This window comes from Callorhinchus milii, unplaced genomic scaffold, assembly GCF_018977255.1.
Source record: "Callorhinchus milii isolate IMCB2004 unplaced genomic scaffold, IMCB_Cmil_1.0 Scaffold17, whole genome shotgun sequence".
Lineage (NCBI taxonomy): Eukaryota > Metazoa > Chordata > Chondrichthyes > Chimaeriformes > Callorhinchidae > Callorhinchus > Callorhinchus milii.
Window position 1 is genome coordinate 8191128 of NW_024704758.1, and position 27643 is coordinate 8218770.

The 27643-nt window shown below is 41.3% G+C and overlaps 1 protein-coding gene across 1 annotated transcript; it reads right to left on the reverse strand.

Annotated features, from left to right (window-relative positions):
* LOC103174936 (uncharacterized protein C11orf24 homolog) lies at positions 1-27075 on the reverse strand. Its single transcript, XM_042341601.1, is given in 5 exon segments — positions 1-1296; positions 1299-1723; positions 3089-3211; positions 6077-6311; positions 26997-27075. Coding segments are annotated over 4 exon segments (1347 nt in total). The 5' UTR covers positions 6237-6311; positions 26997-27075; the 3' UTR covers positions 1-657.
* Between the last annotated feature and the right edge of the window lie 568 nt (positions 27076-27643).

Here is a 27643-nt window from a genome sequence, read left to right on the forward strand (position 1 = left end):
TATAGTAGACATTTTAATGGTTATTCAATTAACTAATGCAAAGAAATTCCATGAACAAAAAAAATCATACATATGCACCTTCCCCCAAACAGATTTAAAATTCAAGGAACCTAGGGAAAATAAACAAAATGAAAGTTTTAAGGCAAGTAAACTGCATAGTGGTACTAAAATCAATCATTTTATGGCTTTGTGCTCAGAAGCACATCTTTGTTCTTCAACTGTATTGCTTTGAAGAGTATTTTATTTTACTGCATTGTACACTTCGTCGTTTTATTGCAAAAATTCCCTTTTGTCCATTAAATCAAATATATGCCAGACATTTGTTTTATATTGAACAGTAGAAAGTGTTTGTTCATTCAATCTGACCAGTTACAGTCTCAAGGTATAGCTGTCAAGGTTAGCAACCAAGAAGAGTTTAGTCAGTTTCAGCACAACCATGGTTAAAAAAAAATCAGTCCTTGTGTTTAGAATTATAATCCTCAGAGATAAACAATGTACATCCAGGTGAAAATTCAAGTATATTGTTTCACTTTTGGCACACGTTGCTGCTGTTGATCCAAACCGTACTGTATACAAATGTGCTTAGTATAACAGACAGATGAAAAGTTGAAACAAGCCCATTACTATAATGGAGAAGTGTTTTAGTTTGTATTATTCTTACATATCCGAATCTGCATACATTCCATTTATTAAATAGTCCACTTGAACATAGTCTTTCCTCTTGTAACTGCCATATGCCTTTTGGATAAACAATAGAACACTTGCCAAGAAAAAGACCAGTCCCAATATCAGCATCGTTATAAGAAAACTGTTATTGGCTAAATGTTTAGCAATGGCTACCGTGGGCGCAAGCGGGAAAATGTATTCAATCTTATTGCTGGAAGCAGCTGTGGTTTTAAGTTTAGTCTCCGGTAGCTCTGTGGCTACCTTGGATGTGGATGGGATTCTCAAAGTTGAACTGCTCGCCTTAGTTTTATCCCCTTGTTTTGTTGTTGCTGTTGTTTCCTCGATTGGCTTTGTGGTAGACAAAGGTGTTGTCTTCAGAATTGTGGTTGTTGGTGGTGGTGGTGTTGTTGTCACTGATGTTTGGCTCACCGAGGTGGAGAATGAAGATGGGAGTGCCGTTTTCAAAGACGAACCTTCCAGTGTAATGCTTGGGATAGCTTGAGAGGAAACAGACAAAGCTGTGGATTCAGTTTGGTTTGTGGTTATTTCTCCAGCTGATGTGGGTTGTGTCACAGGTAACAGTGACACACTTTCGGCACTGGTTTTGGTCACTCCTTTGGTCGTCCCAGTTGCGGCGATCTGTGTTGTGTATCCACCTGAAATACTGCTGGGCAATGAAGTACCTGGGCTAAGGATGGTTGTAGCATTTGTGGCGTTAGGTGGGGTTGTGTTTGTATGTTGCCTGCTTCTGGCATTGCAGATGTACTACTGTTTGGCACGACTGACATGGTTGCACTCGTGGTTGTTTCTACTTCTGGTATGGATGCATTGGTGGCTGTCGCTGTCATGGTTGTGCTGGTGACTGGGGCAGGTGTTGCAGTTGTCCCAGCGGCTGCCATTGATGTTGGAGTTGTTCCAGTGGTTACTGGTGTTGTTCTGACAATGAATGAACCGTTTATTGTGATTGCTTGAGTTGGAGACTGAACTGTAGATGGTTCATTAGCTCCCATTCCTTTTCGCACACGTTTTAAAAAATCCTTGATGGATGATGTTTTCCCTAGAAAACAAATAATATAATAACCTACAGTGGGAAATGAACAAGTACTTCTATTCAACACTAAAGCCTGTGTTTAACCAAGGATTTATGTGTATGTGAGCCAAGCGGGCCACACCATCTCTTTCCATCTCTACTCTGTTGCTGCTTAAAGGTTCGATATTGCACCTCCTTCAACTACAGGGAGCCAAAGGAACAAAAGATACAAAACTGTGGCAGTGAAAAGATCCGTGCTGGCTCTCATGAAATTTCCAACCAAATTGGGGAAAGAGCAGGCACTGGGCGGTAAACAAAACTAAGTGCAGTTTTTTTTTCCTGAAGGTACTTATTAATAATAATAATCCTTGCATTTGATAAAGCGCTTTTCACATCTTCTTGATGAATCACAGCGCTTCACTGAATATACTATAAAGTGAATTGAATGTATATTTGTGGGCCAAACGCAGCAGCGAATTGCGCACAGCAGTGTCCCACAAACAGTCGTGGATTGAGTGACCAAACTCTTATTGTTTTTTTTGAGGGATTATTATCTCCAGAAAAGCAAAAGAAAATCAACTAGCAACTGGGTTGCTACTTACTGCTAGGTAAACAGAGGCGTGTGGAGTAAGAAATCTTGCCCAACATTTCCCTTATTAAACACAGGGAGCAGAAATCCTCAGTTTCATCCTCAGCTGGAGCTCTCAAAGAGCCGGCACAGGAATGATGGGCCGAATAGCCTCCATCTATGCTGTAAGATTCTGTGATTCTATGAAGGTAGAAAGCTCCAACAAGCCTGATACAGAGACTGGATTAAGCCAAGCCCACTAATATGGAACCACGATACTGAACATAACTGATTCATAGTTTTGTTCAGGACCTGCAATGGCTCCTGCAACATTTAGGAACAAGACTTCTCTCTTGATTCAATTTCATGCAGACATCAAAGTTAAGTTTTCCATCACGGCACAGGATGCAACGTGGAATAGATTTGTGACTGTAATTCCCACAATCAAAGACCCAACGTTTGGTTAGGGGAGGATGGAAGAGGACATTGGGGTGATGATGAGTTGAGGCTACACATCTGTCCTCAAAGGAGTGCAATTGAACAGATGTTCACGTAGCTGCTTGTAACTTGCTGATTGTCAGAAGCGAAGTCAACCCTCTAGCCATAAAGATATAATAAATAGAGTAGAATTTTTTTTCAAAAGTCATTGGGAGTAAGTTAAACAGATGTAAACAACTGTGTGCTATCTGATCAGGAGGAGTGACTGGGAAACTCACTTTCTAAAACCCAGTGATGGTGGGGGGTTTAGAAATTGTCAATGAATAGTTAACATCTACACGCATATTGGACACAGTCACCCTTTGGAAGGTAGATTCTGGTAATACCTGCTTGCAAAGCTCGAACATCTTCCACAGGGGCTAGTTTACAGACAGTCAGGTCAAGGCAGTGTAAATAAAAACAAAGCTTCTCTTTCTCTTCCATCACTACCCAGTTACACTTCAATCCACCTGCAAAAGAAAATGAAAATGAAATATTACAGTTCACGCAGGTTTATCAAGATTTGTTTTTAAAAAAAATCACCTAGTAAATTAATATCAACCAATTGCAAGATCGGTTTGTGTCAGTTGCAAGGAGATGCGGTTGAGATCCATCATGCACATTGGGAAGTGGTATTGCATACAGCTCTCTGAATCATTAACAGGACACTGGAGGATATTAACTTTCATTTTATCTGTGGGCTAGAGTTAAATTGTAATCCCAGGATTCAGTGTTTTTTAAAACTCACAAATGACCCTGTCAACCCAGCTCAGATTTTCTAGCATTTAATAAAAAAACACTCCTACCCCTTTCTACTCCTAACAATATTTCTTTTAACTAAATGATCAAACACCGTAATTAGTTACTTATGTCCTTAAATCATCACCCTAATTAATATGTTCAGACATTGAGACTTGCCTGGGAAATCTACAGATTAGAATTGAGATGATTCGATACAGTTTAATAAGAACAGAGCAGATTTAAAATTGCACACAATTACTTTATTGAAATCTGTACTGTACTCAGCAACAAAACTTACTGCTGTAAAAATGACTTCTGCAAAAGGGTTTGCGATACATGTTAAACTGAAATTTGGCTGTACTGAATACAACTGCTTTTCATTTGCCTTGCTCATAGATCAGTCACGATTCCACCGCACTTGGCCATCACAGAGAGACTGTGGCCAAAGTTAACTTTGATTTGACGGAACACAGGCTTGTTCTGGATCCTTCAATGTGGGTGAATCTGCTCATAAAAAAAGGTAAATCGGGTGAAAATATATTTAAAGATTTATCAATTTTGGTCAACAAATCTTTCAATATATTTGGGGGGATATTGTTGTGTGCAAATTGGCTGCCGCATTTGCTTACAAAATAATAATAATCCTTGCATTTGATACAGCGCCTTATCACGTCTTTGAGACGTCTCAAAGCGCTTCACAGAAATATAATGTAAAGTGAATTGACTGTATATTTTGTGGGCGAAATGTGGTAGCCAATTGCACACAGCAGTGTCCCACAAACACTTGTGGGTTGCAGTGACCAATTTTTGTTTGTTTTACGCAGTCACGAAACTTTACGATATATGCTGCCAAAGGCTTGGAGATGTCCTCCTGATGTAAAAGACAAAATGCAAGACTATATCAAATGCAAAGATTATTGTGATATTACACAGCATAATTGTTCTCAGTGGTAACCAGTCTAGTAATAAAAGCAATGCAGTGCCTTTTCGCAATCTGATCTCACTGCAACTTAAGCACAACTTCGACAAAGTACAAAAATGTCGGCAAGGAATATGTAAACCCATCAGAATTTGGCCTAAAGATTGGCTCTTTACAGTAAATTTAGAGCACATTGCAGTGGAATAATAATTATGTGCCAATACATTTGCCAACAGTTAAATTGATGGCAGATCAGAAGATTGATAATAGCACTGCAAGGCCAAGTGTTCTTTGTTCAATTATTAGCATGAGTACCAAGAACAGTCACCACTTCAAACTACAAGAATCTTCAAGTATTGCACATCTGTCTGGAATAGTGGACTTCAATGCAATTGTTTCAACCAGCATCTACAAGTGGTACAGTAAATAAATAATGCCCGATGGTGCAGAATTTAAATGTACAAGCAGTTTGAGATTTCATCTCTAAATCTCCATGGAAATAATTCTATTAAATCTGACCTGTCGGATACAGGCAGAGATTCCCATACACATTTGACACTTATAAATGAGATGTGCATTACATGACCTATCAAAAATATTTGCATTATTATCACATTAAAACATCTCAAAGTACTTCAGAGTTTTCTGTAAAGTGCAGTAACTGAATTGTGGGCCGGGACATCAGGAAAAACTCCCTTCTCCTTTTGAATAGAGTTATGGGATTGTTTGTGCCCACCTGAAGAGGCAAACAGGACCACAATTTGTCTGAAGGTAGGCACCTCTGTCAATGCAGCATCCTCCCAGCTCTGCTATTGGGAATCCCAGCCTTGGGACATTCCCCCAACGTGAAAGGTGCTATACATATGTAATTTGTTGTGATATTGTCAGAGCTTGTAGCTGAGCAACTGAGCAATTTAAAGGTAAATGTTCAAAAAGGAGTGAACATAAAAACATGTCCCACAGTGACATTGAAAGTGAGATACAGAGGAGAGGTTCCAGAGCTCCTTTGTGAACAAGCATCAGGAAGTGCTCACAGAACTCGTACACGGTCAAAGGTAAGTTAGTTAAATGACAACTTCCTAAACAGTGTTTCACTGAAATGGATGCGAATGGCTGTTTAGATTTAAACAGACCCTATGTCTTGCAAGTGAAGCTATCGTCTACTTCGACAAGTTTCTACTTGGTGTGAACTGTCCCTGATCATCCCTGAGATGAGCTGCAAGAGCAAAGGGAAAGCAGTGACAGAGGATAGGTGTACATTGGGACTATTGGGGAATATAGGGTAGTTTGTTTGCTTTTAGATTATTAAGACGGTATTTACGTTTGCTTTAAGGGTTGGCTGTGTGTGTGTGTGGGGGGGGGGGGGGGAAGGCAGAAAGAAGGTAAAGAGAGAAAAAGAGGGGACAGAGAGAGATTATGTGTTTGGCAACTTCCTAGCAAGTCTGGTCAAGTTGTCATTGTGTACATATATAAAAATAACTATGTTTAAAGCTCATTTTTATTCCTTCTGAATGGCAGAAAAGCTTTTTGTTCCCTGGCTCCCCAAATCAGAAATCACCAACTTAAACCCACCTGACAGATTGTTACGATGTTTTCTTTGGTAAATGTTAAGTATCCATGTACTAAATGCTAACTCAGTAATACATTGCAGATTGGGATTTTTTTTTCTTTTTACCTTGATCCAAAACATGGTCACAAGTTTGGTTACATTCCTCTGCGCTGGACACACGAACAGATTTCAGTAGTTTGACTCCATTACTTTGTAAATTGTTGGTGTAGCTCTCAGACAAAGAGGAGATTAATATTGAGAGGAAGAGAACGGATGACGTCCACATTGTTTTTGAAAATCCAAACAAAGCCCTTGCACAGCTGAGTTACACAGTTCTCACACCGGTTGCTCCTTGCTGAATCTGAAGTAGAAACAAAAAGAGTTTTAGACCTACAGCTTCTGAAGTAACAAGTTACACTCTATTACTCTGAACCCTGACCACTTTTGCAGCAGAAGCCTGGACGAACAGACTGTGATCCTGGGCTCAAGTCCCAACATCAACTAACATTTGAACACAGCTATCCACAAAGGGAAAGATCTTCAGTTCTCCTTCAGGCGACTTAAAGATTAAGCATCTCACAGTGACATTGACTGTGTCTCAGATGGAGAAGGAAGGAACTTTTGCTACCCTGAACAATCACCGCCTCCTGTTAGCTGAACTGACAGCAAGGAATACATACATCTGTGTTGCAGATGGTCCCCACCCACACAGAATGTTGTAAGGCAATATAAAAGGCAAGCAGGTTGCAGTGATGGCTTAACGAGGGAATTAAAAGGAATACGAGACCGCAAAATTAATAAAAGAGAAACATATTTGAAGTGAGTGGAAGACATTAAACCCGAGCTCCCCAGTAACCCCGTCATCTTATGCTGACCCTCGTCACCGTTAAAGCTCAACAATAAAGGGAACAATTCAGCGGATGAGCAACAAAACAATGTCGCACGTAGAACCAGCTCATAGCGGAGATGTATTTCTAAAAAAGTGATCCTAGTCAGGGTCACGATCATACCAGTTCCAGACATGTCACCAAAACTGCTTTCGACACAAAATGAACTGACAACGGCAGCTTCAATTCTGTAGGAATACCTATTTTATGAGCGCTGTTTATTCGACAGATTAATTCAATTTCTGGCCTCATCACAATTTCTGATCCTGGGGCCTGGCTTGTCATCAGATCATTTTGATAGTATTTGCATTTTTAATTCAACAAAAAGTCTTGGAAATACAGCAACAGTAAGAATGCAATGATGACAGTGGTGTTCAGCTCGTGGAGCAGATATGGAGTAGTCCCGCAAGCTATCGAGAGCGACTCAAGAGTGCCCTCTGCTGGGAAAACATCAAATTCCCTCTGCCGAAGCCTCTTGTTCGACCTCACAGGAGAGTGACATTCAGTCAAATTCAATTATCTCACAAAAAGCAAAATGTTTTAGCCTTCCTGACGACAGCCATTTGTCCTGACACTGAGGCAATTCTCACAAATTGATGGATTAATGGGTCTTCTGAATCAAATGTCTCTACTGTGACATTTTGAAGGGCCGTAGATATAACGTAAAAAGCAGTGGGTGGTGGATGTTGCTGTAACCCAACAGATTAGATTTTTACATCTCTTTAGCTGTATTTATCACTACGGTGGAGCCGGAGAGCAGCAGCCGATCAACAGAAATTCATGGTGACTGAGACGGCACACAACGTGCCAGGGGAAGCCATCACACCATGAGCAGACCAAGACGAGCTTCAGATTAATGGTCTGTTCGCTGATAACACACAGTGACAGTCCCCAATACAACTGCAGAGTTAGCCAAATTGAAGCATACCTGTCCTGAGTCAATCAGTGAAGCCTCTCTTCGAGGTGAAGCCCAGGTTAACCTGAAAGGACCTGTTAGAACAGTCGTGTTAGGTGGCTCAGGGACACTACCATACGTGAAGGGCACTATATGAATGTAAGTTGTTATTGTTGTTTACTGCCATGTCTTGATCAGTGTTACATGGAATGATTCAAAATGGAAACAAGTCATTGAGCCCAGCTTGTCCGTGCTAGTGTTAATACCCCACATGAGCCTCCGACCCTCTTGTTTCCCTCTCCTAAACCCATCGATTCCCTTCTCCTTCATGTTGCTATTGAACACATAAGGAAATTCCACCTTGCCTGCAAGTCCATTTTATCTTACAAGTTAAATCGCACAAAACTCTTAAATTCAGTTTTAATATAGAAGTCCGTTTTTTTTAAGAATGACGGAAAACCGTCTCTCAAGTGAAGACTGAACTTAGCAGTTTTACACAATTCTGCACGATCTCAGTTTTAAAACAAAATGGTCTCGCTGATCTAAATAGGTGAAATTTTGTGCCGTTAAAGGGCAATTACTTTTAAAATACATTTTTAAACAATGTATTTGGGGGACGTCCCATATTAGCTGTGAACATTTCTGGGCTCATGTACATTATTACTTCAGTTCCAAAAAAACAGATCAGAGTCCAGACATTAGCTCATTTTCCTGGAAGGAAATTGAGCTGGTTTAAAACTTTTTGTTTTTGGTTTGGAGACAGGAAATGAAAAATCAATTTTTGGTCACTTAAAAGTTTGAATTTCAAGCTTTTGCGCTCATACCATTTTACATAGGAACAGAAGGAGGCCTTCAGCCTTTTGAGCCTGTTCCACCATTGTATTAGATCATCGCTGATCTGTACCTAAACTTCAACTTCCCCAAAGTATCATACACAAAACCTTCACAACAGGAACGAGCTGTGTCCAGACAGACGCCCACCAGTGAAGAACAAGAATTAACAAATTTCAAACAAGAAAGAAAGTGAGAAGTGATTCACAAGTGCAAGATTAAATCCTTATAAAGACATAATCCAGTGTTGAAAACACTGATTATCTGATGATCAATGGACATCTGTATCGCTTACTCCACGTAAAGCCACAAAATCAAAGCAAATAAAAACCTAAAGGGGAAAGCTACTGACTCGGTATTTAGATTTTATCATGGTTACAATTTTGATCTCGCTTTGAGTTTGGGCCCATCTTTTTGATTGCAGTGCCATCCTCCCCAGTTTACAAAACATATCTCTGCTCCAAGGTTTTTCTTTACAAACAAAACTCAGACCGTATCTATCTCCTAACAAGGATTACCCCATCTTTCCCAGCAGACATGGCAAAACGAGACACAGAAAATGTAAATCATAATTAGCACACTTTTATCATGTATTTGCAATTCCTGCTGTCTATGCCCTGAGGAACTAGTGCATCAGCTTTGTGGCTAAATTGCTTGCGATGGGATCTAAATCCTACATTCTGTCATACATCTAGATGAAAAGAATAAAACATGAAATGCGGGTCGATTAAATTGCCCATTTATTCTGACCACTGAAACAGCATTTATTGTTAGGTGTTCAAATCAAAATTATTCTGGGGTCTAATTGAAGTATATTATCAGTCAAAGACTATCAGCCTCATTATAAGTCCGTGTTGCACATCATTTGTCCTTTGAAAGGGACATTAAACCAAGGTCCCGTCTGCTTGCTCAGGTGGATGTTTAGGATCCCACAAAAAAAGAGAAGCGAGTTCCTCCCAGTGTCCTGTCAACAATCCCCCAAATAACAGTTGATCACTCACTTCATGGGTGTTTGTGGCACATTGCTAGGCTGCCAAGTTTCACCACAAAATACACAGTCACTCCACTTTGCAGTGTATCTTGGAGTCCTGTAGCTCAGTGCTTAGAGCACTCGCTTTGCAAGTGAGAGACCTGAGTTCAATTCCAGGCAGAGGGCGAAACCTTGGGCAAGTTTCCTTACTCCACACAGAGCCTAATAATAATCCCTCCAAAAAAAAACAATAATAAATTGGTCATTTTCAATCTACGACTGTTTGTGGGACATTGCTGTGCGCAATTGGCTGTCGCGTTCGCCCACAAATATACAGTCAATTCACTTTACGGTGTGTTCTGTGAAGCGCTTTGGGACGTCCTCCTGACGTGAAAAGCGCTATATCAAATGCAAGGATTATTATCTTCTGAAACACTTTGAGACTTCTCAATGACGTGACAAGGCACTATATCAAATGCAAGGATTATTATAATTATTATAACCAACTCTACATTTGAGTTTATGTGCACAGAGTTCCATGAAGTCAACATTAAAAACATGCGATACAGCTTTTTATCACGTCATTGAAACGTTTCAAAAACGATTCACAATTTACTATGAAGTACAGTAACTGTGCGGTTGAACGTCAACACAGCAATATCCCAAAAATAGCCACTAAGTAAATGATTACTTTTTTCGCCCGGGGGATTAAAGCCAGGACACTGGGAAAAACTCCATTCTCTTTTTGAGAAACGCTACAACATCTTTAACATCCGCATAATTGTCTCATCCATAGGACGGCACCATCCACAATGCAGCACTCTCCCAACACTGCAATAGAGTGTCAGCCAAGATTGCGAGTTCAAAGGGATGAGGGCTCACACCGTTCAGTGGAGAACATAGGCAGAAGAAACAACACCACCAGTACAGGGTGCAGATTGTCTTGGAATATCAATCAGAATATTAAGATGCAGCTCTTGGGTTGCTGATGTAAATGGTGAACTCATTCATTACAAGCAACCTCAGCTTTGAACATCTGAAATGGAGTCACAGAGCACTTTGATTTAGACAAATAGAGGAATTCTTAGACCAGCCTTCGCTGTATCAATTTAATATTTAAAAAAATCAGACAATTGCTCACCGAGAAGAGATCCATAAATATCATTAATCCCAGTGTCACTCGAGAGGTCATTAGGAAGCAGATTAGTGATGCAGGCTCTGGATAACCTGCCTGGCAATGCAATGAGACTCAACAGCTTAGAACTAGGTCTTATCATGAAACTTCACTTATCATTTGTTGAGCCTCCAACTCAATTTATTTTATCTTAAAATAAAACTTCTTATTTGAGAAGATCTGTTTTACAGGTTTGTCCTGAGAAAAAAGGAGGAAGCTCTGATTCACTCTGTTGATCAGTTCCCGAATGGCCTCCTCCACACGCAACAGGATCAAGCACAAAAGATGGATTTATAATTTACTGAAAATACAATAAAAGCGACGTGCGTGTAATAAACTCTAATCTCTCTCCATGCCTTTGTGTGCTGGCAGCCGTCCCAATTGTTTTGCAATTATAGCTATATAACAGGTATAAACCCAGTATCCTAATTCCATATGGCATGCTGGCATTCTTTGCATATTATACACTGGTTCAAAGGGGTGTCCTGGACTTTCTTGGAGTCCTGAGTCACTTAACGTACACCACATTCTGAATTTTCTCCAGTAATAGTGCGTTTTGAATTCTATACTTTCAGAGAAGTGAAATCAACATCGAATGACTTAATAGTGTAGGCAGGAATGTGCAGGCAATCAATGGCTATAGAGCAAAAAATTGATCATGAATGCTTCCAGCAATCTAATACGGTGTCTTATCAAAGCAAACCATCTCAAAGCACCTCACAGGTAATTGCTCCCAGTTTTTGTAAGTAAATATACCAGTGAGGTCCGACAAACAGCCGTGAGGTGTATGAACAAAGATTAAGAATTATTGACCAGGATGTGGTGTCACATGTCAGCCTAGTTTAGTTGGTGGTAAACAATGAGTCAGAAGCCGGACTTTGGGACCTTGAACTCACTCAGTCTAGGATGACACTCCAATGCAGGTCAGAATGAGTGACTGAGACAACCATCAGTCTTACTGAGAAATCCAGAGTGAGTGAGTGTGTTTTGTTAAATTGATTTTTTACCCATATCTGGTTGCTCTGAGAAGGTGGTGCTTATCTTTAAACCCCTGCAGTCCTTCTGGCAATGGTTCTTTCATCATGCTGCTGGGCAGGGAGGAGTTTGACCCAGTCCTGATGAAGGAACAGTGATAGATATCCAAGTCAAAATGGTGAGTGACTTAGAGGTGATCCCATGATACCACAATGACAGTAAATGAGATAGCCTTTAATTTCACAGACAAATCCACAGTGAAAGTGGATGGGAAGACCCTCAGTTTCAGTTAAATAAATGTTGGTATTCAATGGAGTGTGACTGAATTAGAGTTTGTTTGCTGCAGGGTTGAGCACAGCATGAAGGTGCAAAACAGTCTCTTCACTCGGGATTGTAACTCTTAACTCACATTGAGGAGCAGTACAGAATTGCTCATTAAATAACTGTTACTTAAAGCCAAAAGCACTTACTGTGGTTTGACAAGAATTTTTAAGGTATTTACCCTGGATATAGCACAGTGAAATTGATTTTATTAATGTAAAATCAAATGCTACCAGTTAACCCCCCATCGACATGTGAATGGCTGCTGGATTCTCACATGGCATATGCGTTGATGCCACAAAAGCAGAATTCTTGTTTGCGGGGTCACTCAGTTGTATCAAAGAAATAAAAATAAAAATAAATAATCCTTGCAGTCGATATAGCGCTTTTCACGGCTTCTAGAAGTCTCAAAGCACTTCACAGAATATATTGTAAAGTGAATTGTAAAGTGAATTGACTGCATATTTTGTGGGTGAAATGTGGCAGCCAATTGCGCACAGCAGTGTCCCACAAACGGTCATGGATTGAGTGACCAAATTATTATTTTATTTATTTTTTCTTGAGGGATTATTATCAACAACAAGATTCCATTTATAGAGCGCCTTTCACGTCGGGAGGACGTCCCAAGGCGCTGTACAGTTGGCTCAGGACCCGAGCATTGGGGAGGGAAATGGTCAGGATGAGGGGAGGGAAGGAGCGAGGAGGGGTAGAGAGTCGAGAGGGGAGCTGAAGGCACGGTCAAAGAGAAAGGTCTTGAGACCGGCCTTGAAGAGGAAAGGGAGGAGGCGGCGAAGGCATTGGGGAATAGAGTTCCAGAGCCTAGGGGCTGAGAGGCTGAAGGCCCGGCCACCGATGGTAGGGCGGTTGGGGCGGGGGATGTGGAGCAGACCGGAGCCAGAGGAACGGAGGGTACGGGCAGGTAGGTAGGGGGATAGTAGGTCGGAGAGATAGGAGGGAGCAAGGCCGTGAATGGCCTTGTAGGTGAGGATGAGGATCTTGAATTCGATTCTCTGGGGGATGGGGAGCCAGTGGAGGCGAGCGAGGGTGGGAGTGATGTGGTCGCGGTGTCTGGTGCGGGACAGTACACGAGCTGCAGAGTTCTGAATGACCTGCAGCTTGTGGAGGGAGGGCCGGGAAGGCCGGCGAGGAGAGAGTTCCCATAGTACAGCCTTGAGGTGATAAAGGCGTGGACCAGGGTTTCAGCAGCGTGAGGGGTGAGGTAGTGCCGTAGTCTGGCGATATTCCGGAGGTGATGGAAGGCGGTGCAGTTGTGGCGCGGATATGAGGGAGAAAGGACAGCTCAGGGTCCAACAGAACGCCGAGGTTCCTGACTGGCTTTGAGAGGTGGAGAGTGCAGCCTTGGATGCTGATGCTGTCAGCGCCTGAGCGACACCGCACGAGACAGTGCGTGGGCTGGAGGAAAAGCCATTCGTGGAAACAAAGTGAAGAAGGTGGGAGAGGTACGACCTAAACCACTCAAGGACAGGGCCTTGAAGGTTGAGGTGGGAGGACAAGCGGTGGAGGAGGATAGCATGGTGCGTGGAGTAAAGAAAGTTGCCCAAGTTTTGCCCTGCCGGGAATCAAACCCTGGTCTCTTGCTTGCGAGGCGAGCGCTCTAACTACTGCGCTACAGGACTCCACAATCAACCGGCAATGATTGTACAGCAGAACTCTAAATATTATACCATATGACAATGGTAAATGCACTTTTCAGGCATTTGAGCACAGTGGGTAAAGCCTGATCTCAGAATAAGTCTTACATTGGGCACAATGTTTTTGTTTTAGGCTTTATAAAGAACAAGCATAAGAAATTAGGTTTCATTTTTCATCCTGCGCTTGTGTTTTTTTTTGACGGAATCCTGGGTGCGACACACACAACTATCAACTCTCAATCATTTTCCAACTCCAAAAGATGCCTGTCAAGATACTTCAAGAGAGAGATCAGCAGCTGGTACTACTAACCCAAATCAAATTACCTACTTTACACTTCAATTACTCACAAACTGTGTGTGTGAGTTATCAGATGTGGCACATTTGAATTATTCTACCCAACCATGCGCGCGCACACAAATATGTTTAAAAAATTTACACCAATTCATTTCAACTCATTTACATTTTGTGTTGTAAATGACTTTGTGCAGCAGGTCGTGGTGCATAATGTACACAACATCCCTCCCAGATAGATAGGTTTGTGAATGAGCCACAGAGCAATTGCTCTGTTGATTCCCTGATAGAATTAAACATCTAATTAAATCCATTCCACACAGGAGCAAATAAATCAGCTGATTGGAGAGGGGCACTTACCATAAGAACGTAAGAATTAGTAGCAGGAATAAGACATTCGGCCCCTCGAGCCTGCCCCGCCATTCAATAAGATCATGGCTGATCTATTCTAACTCCACCTACCCGCCTTATCCCCATATCCCTTAATCCACAAGAAATCTATCAATCTCAATCTTGAATATGTTCAAGGACCGAACATCTATAGCCCTTTGGGGTAGAGAATTCCATAAATTCACTACCCTCTGAGTGAAGAAGTTTTTCCTCAACTCAGTGCGAAAGGGCTTACGCCTAATTTTAAGACTGTGACCTCTGGTTATAGTTTCTCCAACCAGGAGAAAAGGTCTCCCACTATCTATTCTGTCGTGCACCTTAATAATCTTATAGGTCTCCATAAGATCACCTCTCATTCTTCTATATTCTAGAGAATATAGGCCTAAATTGCTCAACCTATCCTCATAACTCATCCCTGGTACCAACCTTGTGAATCTACATTGTACCTCTTCCAAGGCGAGTACATCCTTTCTTGAATAAGGAGACAAAAACTGCACACAATACTCTAGGTGTGGTCTCACCAGGGCCCTATACAGTTGCAGGAAGACTTCCCTACTCTTATATTCTAATCCTTTTGTAACAAGTGCCAACATACCATTAGCCTTCCTAATTGCTTGCTGTACCTGCAAACTAACTTTTTGTGACTGGTGTACAAGGACACCCAAGTCCCTCTGAACACTAACACTATCTAGTCTCTTCTAAAAAATATGATCTGTTGTTTTTGCCACCTAGGTGGTGATCTCACACTTCCCTACATTATAGTTCATCTGCCACTGATTTGCCCACTCACCTAGCCTATCTATATCTCGTTGCAAACTAAGTGGGGAGGGGGGTTGAGGAAGGGAAGCGAAGAAGTAGAGTGATCGATATGGCTCTTCAAAGTGTACATCCTAACTGGCGATGATTGTACAGCAGTCCTAAGCCTTATGATCTCATTTTCCCTACCGGTGGCAACTCCATACTATAATCTACAACAAGCGTTTTGGTGTTTAGTTTTGCTATAAGACACACTAGCATCACAAACCTGCAATGCACAGTACAGACAGTGAATTGTCTGAATATTTCACTAAGTTTAATACAGTAAAGAGTCTGAAACATCCGAGGCTTTCAGCCGCTACACCCCGAAACTCTTGAAAACTCTTACTCTATCCTCCGCCTTGCCCCTTCCAAACCCTATTTTCAGGTCGAGCCTGAAGACCTTCCTATTCAACCGTACCTACGGTCACCTCTCCCTCCCCCCTGGCTTGGAGTCACTCTCCACAACTTTCAAGCGCTCTGGGACACTACCCTGCGTGTGGGGCACTATATAAATGCAAGAGACAAAGGACAGCAGCCCAAACCACTAGTGTTCTCGAAATATAAGATGTCTGACACATCCACAATATTCAACATTTTTTTTAATTATTGTATTTTACATTTTGAATTTAGGATTTAGCAGAGAAATGGAGCTTGAATATTTTTTGCAACAAACAGAATCTGCTAGTTACATTTCAACAGTATATTTGGTACCTGGTCTTGCTGATCTGTAAGATGACTGGTTAAATACGAAATCCAAAAAAAAAGCAAGGAAACAATGTACGTTTGCAAGTTTCCCTCGCAAAGAAACTGAAGAGACATAGATTTCAGGATTCAGTGTTAAAATTGGGTAGATCCACAAAACATCTGTCCAAATGGAGGGAGAATAACTGAAATTAATGGATATTTGAATTTCGCTTTATCCATTTATTGATATTTAATAATCTTTGCATTTGCATTTCATATAGGCTTTATCACTTCATTGAGATGTCTAAAAGCGCTTCACAGAATTTATTGTAAAGTGGATTGACTGTATATTTGGTGGGTGAAACGCAGCAGCCAATTGCAAACAGTAGTGTCTCACAAACATTCGTGGATTGAATTACCAAATTTAAAAGAAAAATTGTGGAATTATTACCCCTGGAAAGTGATCTGCCAATCGACTACCAACTGGGTTCCTATTTATTGCTAAGTAAACAGAGGCGTGTTGAGGAAGGAATGTTGTCTAAGGTTTCGTCCTGCTTTGGAATCAAACCTGGGTCTTCTCACTTATGAGGCAAGCATGTTAACCACTACACCAGGGGACTCCACAATTGTAGTCCTGGTTGCAAAATATCTGTAACAAACTGTTACCTGAAAATTGTATCTGAAGCATATTTATACAACAGCACCCTGGTTTTTCAGACGTTGTTACGGACAAAATTCCGTCAGCTTTTGCTGGCTTTGTTCTCCAAACAAGTAAACGTTTAATTCAATCCCTGGCATTTTCCCCCAAAAAGTACAAGATGCTAACTCAGTTCAATTGAACGTGGCTAAATGTACATTCAATTATAGAGCAAATTGGAACTGATTAAAAGCAGACTGAATAACAGGCACTGGTAGTAGACTTAACTAGATGTAAAATGCTCAATTTGATCAAATGCAGCTAAATCGGCTGCACTGTTCATTCGTTTAAATTGATCAGAAGCAGACACTAAACTTAAACAATGTGAGGCACACTCCATTTATTCCCCTTTAATTCTGCAAAACAAACAAAAATTGGTATCCATTTTAAAACTGAAAGAGTGGAAAACAAGCTTTTACATTCCTGTAAAAATAATCATAATAATCTTTGCATTTGATATAGTGCTTTATCTTTGAGACAATTCACTCCACAGTATATTCTGTGAAGCGCTTTGAGGCATCTAGAAGACTTGAAAAGGCGCTATATCAAATGCAAGCATTATTATTATTATTTCTAGAATATTTAATATTTAATTTAGCCTTGTGTGGTGCAACTGCAAATAGGGAAAGCCTTTTTTTTCCAAAAAGAAAAGATTTAAAGGATGAACATCTAACATAAAAATCATTGGTCCTAAAATAAACAAGTCACAGTGTGATCATGAAACATTTCCCTGTTCCGGAGACATAAGAGAACCAGCAGAAGTGATGTAGTCAGTCATCCTTGTATTGATATTGATCACACCTCCCTGTTAACATACACTCCATGCAAATCTACTTCAGTACCAATATTCACAGCACCAAACTTTTCAGGGAAGTCACATGTTTCAGTTTTTCTGTTTAGTCCTGCTCTAAATGCACTACATAAAACCATTGCCTTTGACTACTAGCACATTACGTCATGCGACCAAAATAAATACCAGCTGACTACCATTCTGGGACTGTCGCAGACTAGTACCAAACAGGCTTTGGATTAAAAAAGCACGAGATGTGGCTGCAGATGAAGCAGATAAGTCATACAGCTTATTTTCTGCAGCACTTTCTTTCTACGAAATCTTACTTAACATTAATTTGATTATCCCACCGGAGATCAGAAGCCCAGAACGCCAACCTCATCTGAGCCTGTCAGATTAACATGCCTTAAAAATATACAATTGAACAGAATCATGAAAAATTCTTAAGAAATCAATATTAATTTGGAAGTCTAAGAACTACAGAAGACCTGATTTCCAAAGTACGGCTGAATTTAAGATTTTTTCTACAATTTTGGCATTCTTCAATTTTAACAACAACAAATGACATTTGTATAGCACCTTTCACGTTGGGACGATGTCCCAAGGCGCTGGATATTTAAGACTATAAAGATTATACAGGCTACGAGCAGGTGCAATTTTCAGCTTCAGATGTCCTTATTTTCCTAAAACACTCCTAAACACCCCAGGTGTTGGCTGTCCTCCAATATCTGGCTTAAGTGGCCTTTCTTCTTGTACGAGTGTTGGCAGACAATTCAACCATGGCGTGATCTTGTCCTCATCTAACGTCCAAGACACTGGGTTCACTGGATAGCAATTGGGAGCTGGCTGATTTATCCCTCTTGAGCTTATGGGAGCGGAAACCAATGACAGCACCCTCTACTGCTACAATCAATCACCTCACTGAGCACAGCCCAAGGATCGACCTGGAACCTTGCAGGTCGGGATGGGTGCTTAATCCAAGTAGACCAATTATTTATCATTAGGTGCCACTTTCTTTGCATTGCTGCACCGAGAACTACTTCGATCTTCCTCTCGTGCAAACAAAAATGTCCACCAATGTGCACAAAAGAACAAAATAAGAACCTCAGATAAGTGGTTCGAGTCACATTTAGTAGAGACTTAGTTCAGGCTGCGGCCACTGATGATAACAAAGAAATGCGTGCTGCATAAATGCAAATTGTATTAAAAATATAAAATGGTGGGGTTACAAGCCTCTGCTGGAGCTGTAAAATACTAAATGGTGATTTCTCTCTGTGGAGATTTGCACTGCCCTTCCAACAAATGTGGCTTTCACTTTCTAAAATGCATTTGCTAATACTCAGCAAACAAAACACTGCAAACTCTCCATTCTCTGTCATTTACCTGTCAAGCAAGTTAGTCAAGTCAACATGTAAACGTAACCAAAGAAAATCTGTTACAGTCTTGTTAAATGCATCTCCACCTCCCAACCAACGACAGGACAAGTTTTGCTCCTGTTATAATCAGTAGAGGTGCTGGTGCGCACAGCCCACATTCATCCTAACCCAATGAAAGTCAACTACACGCTCTCATAACATACTTAGTCATCACAGCATCATTCTACTTTATAATGCAGCTGGATTTCTGGTTCTACTTTGTCTCACTCCTGGTCACAGGATATTTCTTGCATGATGCTTGCACATCCAGTGGGTTTGCTGGGATTGAGGACGTAAACCCAGAACAATAATTTCAGCGGGGCAAACACAGGTTCAGGCACAGCCAACTCTGATGCTTCCATGGTTACATAGTCTGCTGACACATGTTATCCAGGTTCATGCATGACACATTGTGTTGAACATACACCTGTCAGTGGTTTCACAAGAGATCTATTTTATATCACACAGTGCTCAGGTGGAGCTTCTATAGACAGAAAAATAATGTATTTACTAATACATCTGTAAAAGTTGTGGGCAAATATCTTTCGGTCACTAGATACAAATTTCTAATTGTTTTAACCTTGTGTGAAAAGTCACCTTTAACCCTTCATGTACTCAATAAATACACACTAAATGCGACACTCAGAATTAATGCTTATGTGATACTTTAAATAATGTGGGGGAGAGGGAATAAAATATAAGCTTACAGAAAACCAAACAAATGTGTCCATCTGTCACAGGAAGTCAATCATATTCAATGGCTCAAAATTCCAACAAGTTGACCTGCACAGCAAACATATCCAATGGGTTAATGGTGCAATCAGTCGAATAAATATGCTGGGACCAATGCAAAGGTCATTGGCATGTGTCTAACTGCACGAAGGTGGGTTTTAAACTCCTCCACGCAGTTTTTGTTGACCTCATCTTAACGGTAGGTCATCAGATACTATGAAAGGCTGAACAAAGAAAGAAACATTTCAACAGAAGGCTGACGTGAATGTTTAACTTTCTAATCTTTGGGATTTGGAGCTGTGCCCAACTCCCATCCTGGAGGTTCGGACACAAACTACTGCAAAAAGTGGAAGCAATGACAGGTTAAAAAAGGAGCCAACTATAAACATACAGCAATCTCCATTCATTCTCCTGTACTGAACCACACCACATTCACTGGAGCTAGACGGTCAGTCAGATATTGTCCATTACTTCACACAAACCCTTTCCTCCAAAAGGAACATTTATGTGTGCCATGCAAAGCTTTATTACAATGTTTCAATTCATAAAATAACCACAGCACTTATTGCCTGTACCGAACAATTAGAATGGAAGCAATTAGTTCCTCAAGACTTGAAACGATCATTACAGATTTGTGAGGTTATCAATCAAATATATTTCTCATGCTAAAGAAGTGAAACTGCTTACAAGATAAATGAAAAAAAAGATACAACAAGATTGCAATGAATAAATCACAGACTCGATCTAGGCCCAACAATAACATTATCCTGTATAAACTCCTTGAAATATACAACTTTCCAAATATATCAAGGTTTTTTAATATCATCTGCAGGAATTAATATATATACCTGGCTCATAGTAATTAAGTAAATTCAAGGAAGGAGATTCCACTTGTACGATACAGATTTAGGTTTAAATCTCAAATAAATTAGAAGTGCCAGGTTCAATTTAAAATTCAATCAATTTTTGTCCCACGATATTTCTCGTGATTACAAAACATGAATTCTGTTTAAATACTGTAATCATTAAGGCTTCCTCGTTTCAAATCAGGATCTGAATGCTCCTCCTGGTGCAGATTTTAAACACAAGCAGACTGCACTTTGTATGCTACAAAACTCAACTAATGCATTCCTCCTGGACTGGAGAATAAGCCTGATCCTTTGGCAATCACGAGGATAACTAATAGCGTTCCTCGAATCCTTGCCAAAGCTGCTCTGTCATTGACCCAAGATTAGGATTGGGTTATTCCCTCTCTGATTTCCCTACCTCCTATAAGGAAGAGAAAAATTACACGCGTGACTTTGTGTTGAAGAACAAAAGTTGAAGTTTGACACATGCGGAAACCCATCACCGTGCTTGAGAGTATCCAAACCAAGGTAAGCTTTCCAGGCATCCCACCTACACTTGGAAATCACACGGATAGATTGTTGGAATGGAATGCGCACTCTCTCCCTGGAGGGACTCATCCCGCTTACCTAATTCCAGAAAGTATTAGGCACAGGTTGGCAAAAGCCAAGGCTTGGGAACCCCAGAGTGTGTGTTGGTGTACTGTTGGAATCTAAGCAGCTAAAACCGCAAGCTGCAAGATGTCAGATTTAACATGGGGACAAATAATGTAATGTGATTCTAATGCTGATGCTTGACTCAGGGCAAGAATGCTGCTTTAAACCAGCGCATTCGTGCAGTGTTTGGTTGCTGGGATTAAAGATATGAAAGTGGCAAATGCATTGTTAAAAAGGAAAAACAGGCAGTACTGTTGGCTGCATTATTACAAATTGATGATACTGTGCAAGTCAATGGTGGGCTCCATTTAGAGACGAACATCCGTGGATTGTAGAAACGAGGAGTGTAATAAAGTGTCTGGTAATGAAGCTAAATATTCCTGCTGCTCAGCACTGCCCCGAAACATTCCTGTAGTGTGCTCGTGGCATCATCCTGCCACCAACAGATTGTAGCTCAAAGGACTCCAATCACGTCAGTGAGAACCAGAACATTTTGTAAATACATCTCCCAGAGAACATAAATTTGCTCTCATTTTCAGCAATAAAGCTATACAACATCTATATAAAAAAAACTAAGCGTTTACGCCACGGCGTAAAATATTTATTTCCCTTAACCTCCAGACCAATCTGTCCAGTCATGTTTGACACTCTAAAGTGATCAAGAACAGCTCCCGGGCAGGTGTTCATCAAATGTAGTCAAAATAAACATACATGTCAGAAGTGAGTCAAACGTCAACTCAATGTGCAGTGAAAGGCCCGGCAGGCAAATCCATCAATTAATAGGATACAGGAACATAATAATAAATAATAATAATAATCCTTGCATTTGATATGATGTCTTATCACATCTTTGAGACATCTCAAAGCGTTTCACAGAATATACTGTCAAGTGAATTGACTGTATATTTTGTGGGCAGAACGCGGCAGCCAATTGTGCACAGCAGCGTCCCATAAACATAGGGAATTTAGGATCAAGCAGTTGTTTAGATTTACCGTCACTTCACATGACAGAACACTGCAGGCTCAGAAAGATGGAGCTAAGCCAATATATTCCAAAACTTGGGGAGGAGGGGGAGGAGACAGCTTTTCAAAGCACATTTCGCTTTTAACATCACTGGGTATAACAGGAAAGTAGCCTATGCTGAGTCCGACACTTCACCATTTCTTCTTCACATTCTATATTCTCCAAAGCTATTCTAACTCAGCCATCAAATGCAATATACACCAAACATCGCCTTCCCAGTAACACATTTTGAAATGTCATATATATTTGGATAACAATAGCTTTTTAAAATTTGCCCACACAAACATTTTTTGCCTGAAAGTCTGTCATGGCAAATTATGCGCCCCTCCCCATATCCCTCATCCAAATAACAACATAAACTTGCATTTATATAGCGCCCTTCATACAGGGCAGCATCTCAAAGCACTTAAACAATAACCTCTCTTTACTGGGTGCATCATTGGTCTCAGTGAATGCACGTATTGAGTGTAACTGCGCTGTGCACCAGAAAACGGAAATCAAAGCTGCACTTAATATGCAAACTCAATAGGAGAAAAAAGCCTTTTGCCAAGATCCCTCAAGCAGAAAGCAAATTTTCTGCTCCACAAAGCTCATAATGACATTACTCAAGTCCTAGATTCCAGCATTAAGAATGCGTTTAACCCTTCCACTAACACATTTCCAACATCACATGCGTTTGAGAAAACAATCACCCAAAACAGCACTAACTTCAATTACAGCTACCTCCTCCAGCTTCACTCTTATAACAGTTCGAGATGACAGCAGTCAATATTTTAAATTAAATGGATCCAGTTGCCAATAGCCAAACCTCAATGTAATTCTGTGTGAATCTGCATGATCAGACATTGCTGCTGCAAGGATTAGCATGTCAAACATATTGAGGCCGGCAATCTACAGTTCATACACTTCAGCAAGATTTGTTGCATCTACTATGCAGATACTTTACCAAGAACACCAATGGTGTGTAATGCAGAGTAACAACTGTGCAACTAGGCAGATACACATCTGTTCTCAATTCTGCTGATGACACAGCTAGTCCGTCTCACAACAGCCAACCGGTTGAAAAAAAGGGAAATGTTGCTTTTTTTAAAAACCTAAACAGCCGTCATTGCAGAGCTGCCAGATAAGAGTGAAACAGGGCTCTGAACAGACACAGCAGGTCATTCCGCTGCATGACCACTTCTCCTCGGGACGCAAATAAGTCAGTGCAGATAAAAATGAAATTCAACCACAGCACGAAAGAAACAAGTCTGCTTCCAAACATACCACGATTGATGTGCTGCGGATGAATGCAATAAGATCAGGATATTGGCAATTTGTCTTAAGTGAAGGCGTTGACCTGCCACTCCTTCCAATATTAACAGTACACAGGAAGCGTTCCCCAAGAATTTAGTGCAATAATTGGATCTATTCTATAGAGTGTTACCCAGTATTCACGTCCACTTGCTGGCTGAACTGTGCAGTGCAGCAGCTTCCTGGTAGGGTGGGGGAGGGGGGGAGGGTGGTTGAGGAATGCAGGGTTCCCTTGGAACTGAACTGTGATTTGTTTGGCAGCAGAATGTCGGAGTCGGTAGTCCGGTTCCGGACCCAGATGGGTCCATAGGGCACTGCTGATGATAGCACAGCCAACCTGGCTTATTGGCAGCACTTGGAAGAGCAGTCACTAAGTGCAGGGAATCCTCCACCTCAACCCTGCAACAGGTAGGAACAGTTTGCCAGACAGTGGTCTCAATGGCTAGCTTTGCTGGTTATACTGCTGCAGTACCCCAACGCACACTCTAGGGTCCCCAAGCCGTGGCTCTTGCCAACCTATGCCAAATACTTTCCAGAATCAGTTAAGCAGGATACAGGGAGAGAGTGCTAAAATCTATCTGTGGTCTTTCCTAGTGTAAGTGGGTTGCATGGAATTCTAAGTGTCTGGTTTGGATACTCTTAAGCAATGGAGAAGGGTTTCTGCGTGCGTCATTCCCTGGCTGACTAGAAAAAAACAGCCTGAGACCAGACTTTTCTCTGATTCACCAGAAAGTCGCATCACGAAAAGCTCTGGCCAATAAAAGATACAAATATCCTATTTTTTTAAATCGTAAATCGACTCAATACAATATATGCCACGCGCATACACGCACACAAGTTGAATGCTTCACTCAAATCTGTATAAAGCGGCACATTAAAAAACTCAAATTTCGGCAAGGCAACAGACAGCATTCATACCCAGCAGCTGCCAGAGCAAACACGAAATCAGGTCGGCAAGTTGTGAAAGTTGCAACTTACCACTTGGGATTCCAAAACCTTTCCAATCAGCAAACAGATCAGGGCACAAGAGCATCAGGAAATCTTACCACACCAACACTGACCCACATGAGGTGACAATCTTGCATGACAGACTGAACCTGTCCCAACAGGTACGTTTTTCCAACACAGTGTTAACAGTCTGCAATGTTGACAGATCATTAAAAACGGAGCAGTCACTTTCACACCAACTAATAAAGGTGGCAACCCCCTTGTGTTAATATTGCAAGACTGCTCTGTGACTATTTGCAGGAGTTTCAGGTTAGCCTTCTGTCATCGCAACGGAATTTGAAAATGCCCCAAAATGCACTTGTTGATAGGGTGGAGGGTGGGGGGGGGAGGGTGTTGGGCGGGAGACCAATTTTGATAACGTTCCACGATTCTGATGGATCTTATTAGTTAAGGCTGCAACTTGGAGAGACTCTGACCCTGGGATGTCCAGTCAGGACAATACTGTTATAAGTTTGGCTGATTTAAAATATAGGAAGCAAATTATGTTCATTATGCAAGATAACACAAAAAAAACTATTTGTGTTGGGCACTGGACTCAACAGTATCAGCAGCACCAAAATACAGCAGATAGCATCTTACCAACTCTACCCACATTAACAAAGGAAATTCAGCAACTGTTCTTGGAACTGAAATGTGGTTTCATAATATGAAGTTCAAACAGCAAATCTGTCTTCTATACAAAATGTGTGTGGCAATGGTGTAATTAACACTGCAGAGCAGTTGTTTTGAAGATCATTTTCATACAGTAACAGATGCTCAGTGACTCTATGCTCCAACACAGCCTGTGAATTTTACTGTGAATGCCCACTGAAGAGATTTTTAAAAAAACACAAAACCAACACCACACACACTTCTTGAGAGGTCAGGCTAACCTCACATGATCTATTGAGGTGCGGATTTACTGCAAGTCACTCTGAGAGTATTTCCAGCAACTTCTGTTTTTGTTTCAGCTCATCATGCCTGTCCTGGACCTCTGAAAGAGCTATCCATGTAGTCCCGCTGCCCTATTCCACCATATCCTTTTATATGTTTCCTTTTCCAAATATTTGTCAACTTTCCTGTTAAAAGCTCTTTAGGATTCTGCCTCACACCACAATCCATATTGCCAATAGTCCTCAAAGATGATAATAAATAAGAAGTCTAACAAGTTTTTTGGGGAAGGATTTTTTTTATTCCTCCAATTTCAAGGACATTGACTCTTATCATTTCCCGATACCTGCCACTCACTGGTACGTTATCAAAGTGGCTACTTTTCATCTTTGAGCGTAGATGTCAGAGATACAGCATTTTGACTATGGAGGGCACTTTCCTTGACGGTCAGTGGACAGCAATCTGGAACAGGAACCCATGGTTGATATCCCTATCTCCCACCTCATCTCATTAATAATTTGTTCACTCAGCCCACGACTGTTTGTGGGACACTGCTGTGCTCAATTGGCTGCCACGTTTCGCCCCAAAATAATATACAGTCAATTAATTTAACAGTATTATTCTGTGAAGCGCTTTCTGACATTTTAATGACATGATAAGATGCTATATCAAATGCAAGGATTATTATGATTAATATCTCATATCAGGAATGCTGGGGTCAATTGTACCACTGGTAACCTGCCTAAGATCAGCTGGGCCAGCCCATACCTGGAGTCTGTATGGACAGAGCGGTGACTATCTGCCTTGGCCAAATTTTTTATGCAATGAGTGTTTCACAGATCATGTGGCTTGGGCTGTATCCTTTCTTTGGGCTGGAAGCATGTGGCTGGTCAGCTGATGGTTCTGCAGCTTTTCCTCTCAAATGGTCTAATTCTGTACCAAAGACAGAGAGAGAGAGAGAGAGCATAACAGCACGTCCGACGACACAGCTCTCAATATTGGACCACCGGGACTCACAGCGATTGAGCACAACAGACCGTAACACTTGGGGACATCTGCGTCTGTGCCTCAAACAGAATCAAATACACACACAATTAAATGTTTTCACAGTGCTGCGTTATAACCGTATGTAAATCACTATAAATATTCAGCCGGTGACTTGTCACCACAGCCCACTGCTGGCATTGTTGCAGCCGAACTGTGTGGTGGTCACTTGTTGAATGGAGTTATTCATGGTATTCAACATCTGCCTGCCACACGCCCTCTGCCTGCATTCGCACAAAACATCCTTGCATTTCCCACTGACAATTTGCTTTCGTTCTGTCTGATAAACAACTGAAATGGTTCCATAAACAAAATGAGATGTTCAACACTTCTGAGAAAACCATTGCACTGGGACGGATTAGACCAGACAGAGAGGTAAATACAGTAACTCCTATTTCTTTCGTCATCGCCAAAAGAAGTACTGTACACATACTACACACGTGAGAATGGCTACAGACGAAAGAAGAACCAAAGTCTATCCAGTTCACCTTCCACTATCCTGGCAGTCACATGCAAATGTCATGTCCCAAACTGTGTCCAGTATCCCCCAAAATATTATTTCCTAACAGAAATCTATCTCGATTTGTTCTTCAAAGAATCTTCCCGGGATGATTGAGTGAAGACTCTTATTTGGGGGTGAACTTTGCTTCGCACTCAGGCCAAGCAACTTTTTTTTAGAAAAAAATTAGATAGACACAGATACACACACACATGTACATATATATATAGGAATATATAATATATATATATATATATATATATAACAAAGTTAATTTTAAAGTTCTCTTTCGCTCCCACTTACCATCGCTGACGGAAAAATCAAGAGTCTCCCAAGTCAGACTCAAAGCCGCAGAAGAAAGGAGGAGGAGAGAAGGAGGAGGAGAGGGAGGAGGAGAGGGAGGAGAGGAAGGAGAGGAGGAGAGAGAGAGGAGGAGAAGGGGAGGAGGAGGAGGAGGAGGAGAGGAAGGAGAGGAAGGAGAGGAGGAGAGAGAGAGGAGAGAGGGAGGAGGAGGAGGAGGAGGAGAGGAAGGAGAGGAGCTTTGGGATGGCTTTTGGTGTCCAGTCTTGGATTGCAATACGTAGCAGCTCTTCAGGAAAAAGAGAGAGAGAGAGAGTCAGAGAGAGAGAGTCTGTGTAGTGACTGTTTCCTGGAGACGCTGAGCTGAGCGGTAGGAGGTGAAAGGAGAGCCTTTTTTTGGAGCTCCTGCGGTTTCCACTCGTGAAACGACCCGCAACGTTAGCGCAGCGCTGAACACTCACTCCGGGTTTATAACACGGAAACCAGTCCGCAAACGGCAGCGGAACTGATGTAACCGAAGTGGGAAGAGCGAGAGATCGCTGTGAGCCGACGCGTGTGCGGGGCCGTGGGGTTCACTCTCCCCCTTCTCTCTCTCTCTCTCTATATATATATATATATAAAGTGCCACAAGAGATGTCCAGTGTCTGAGC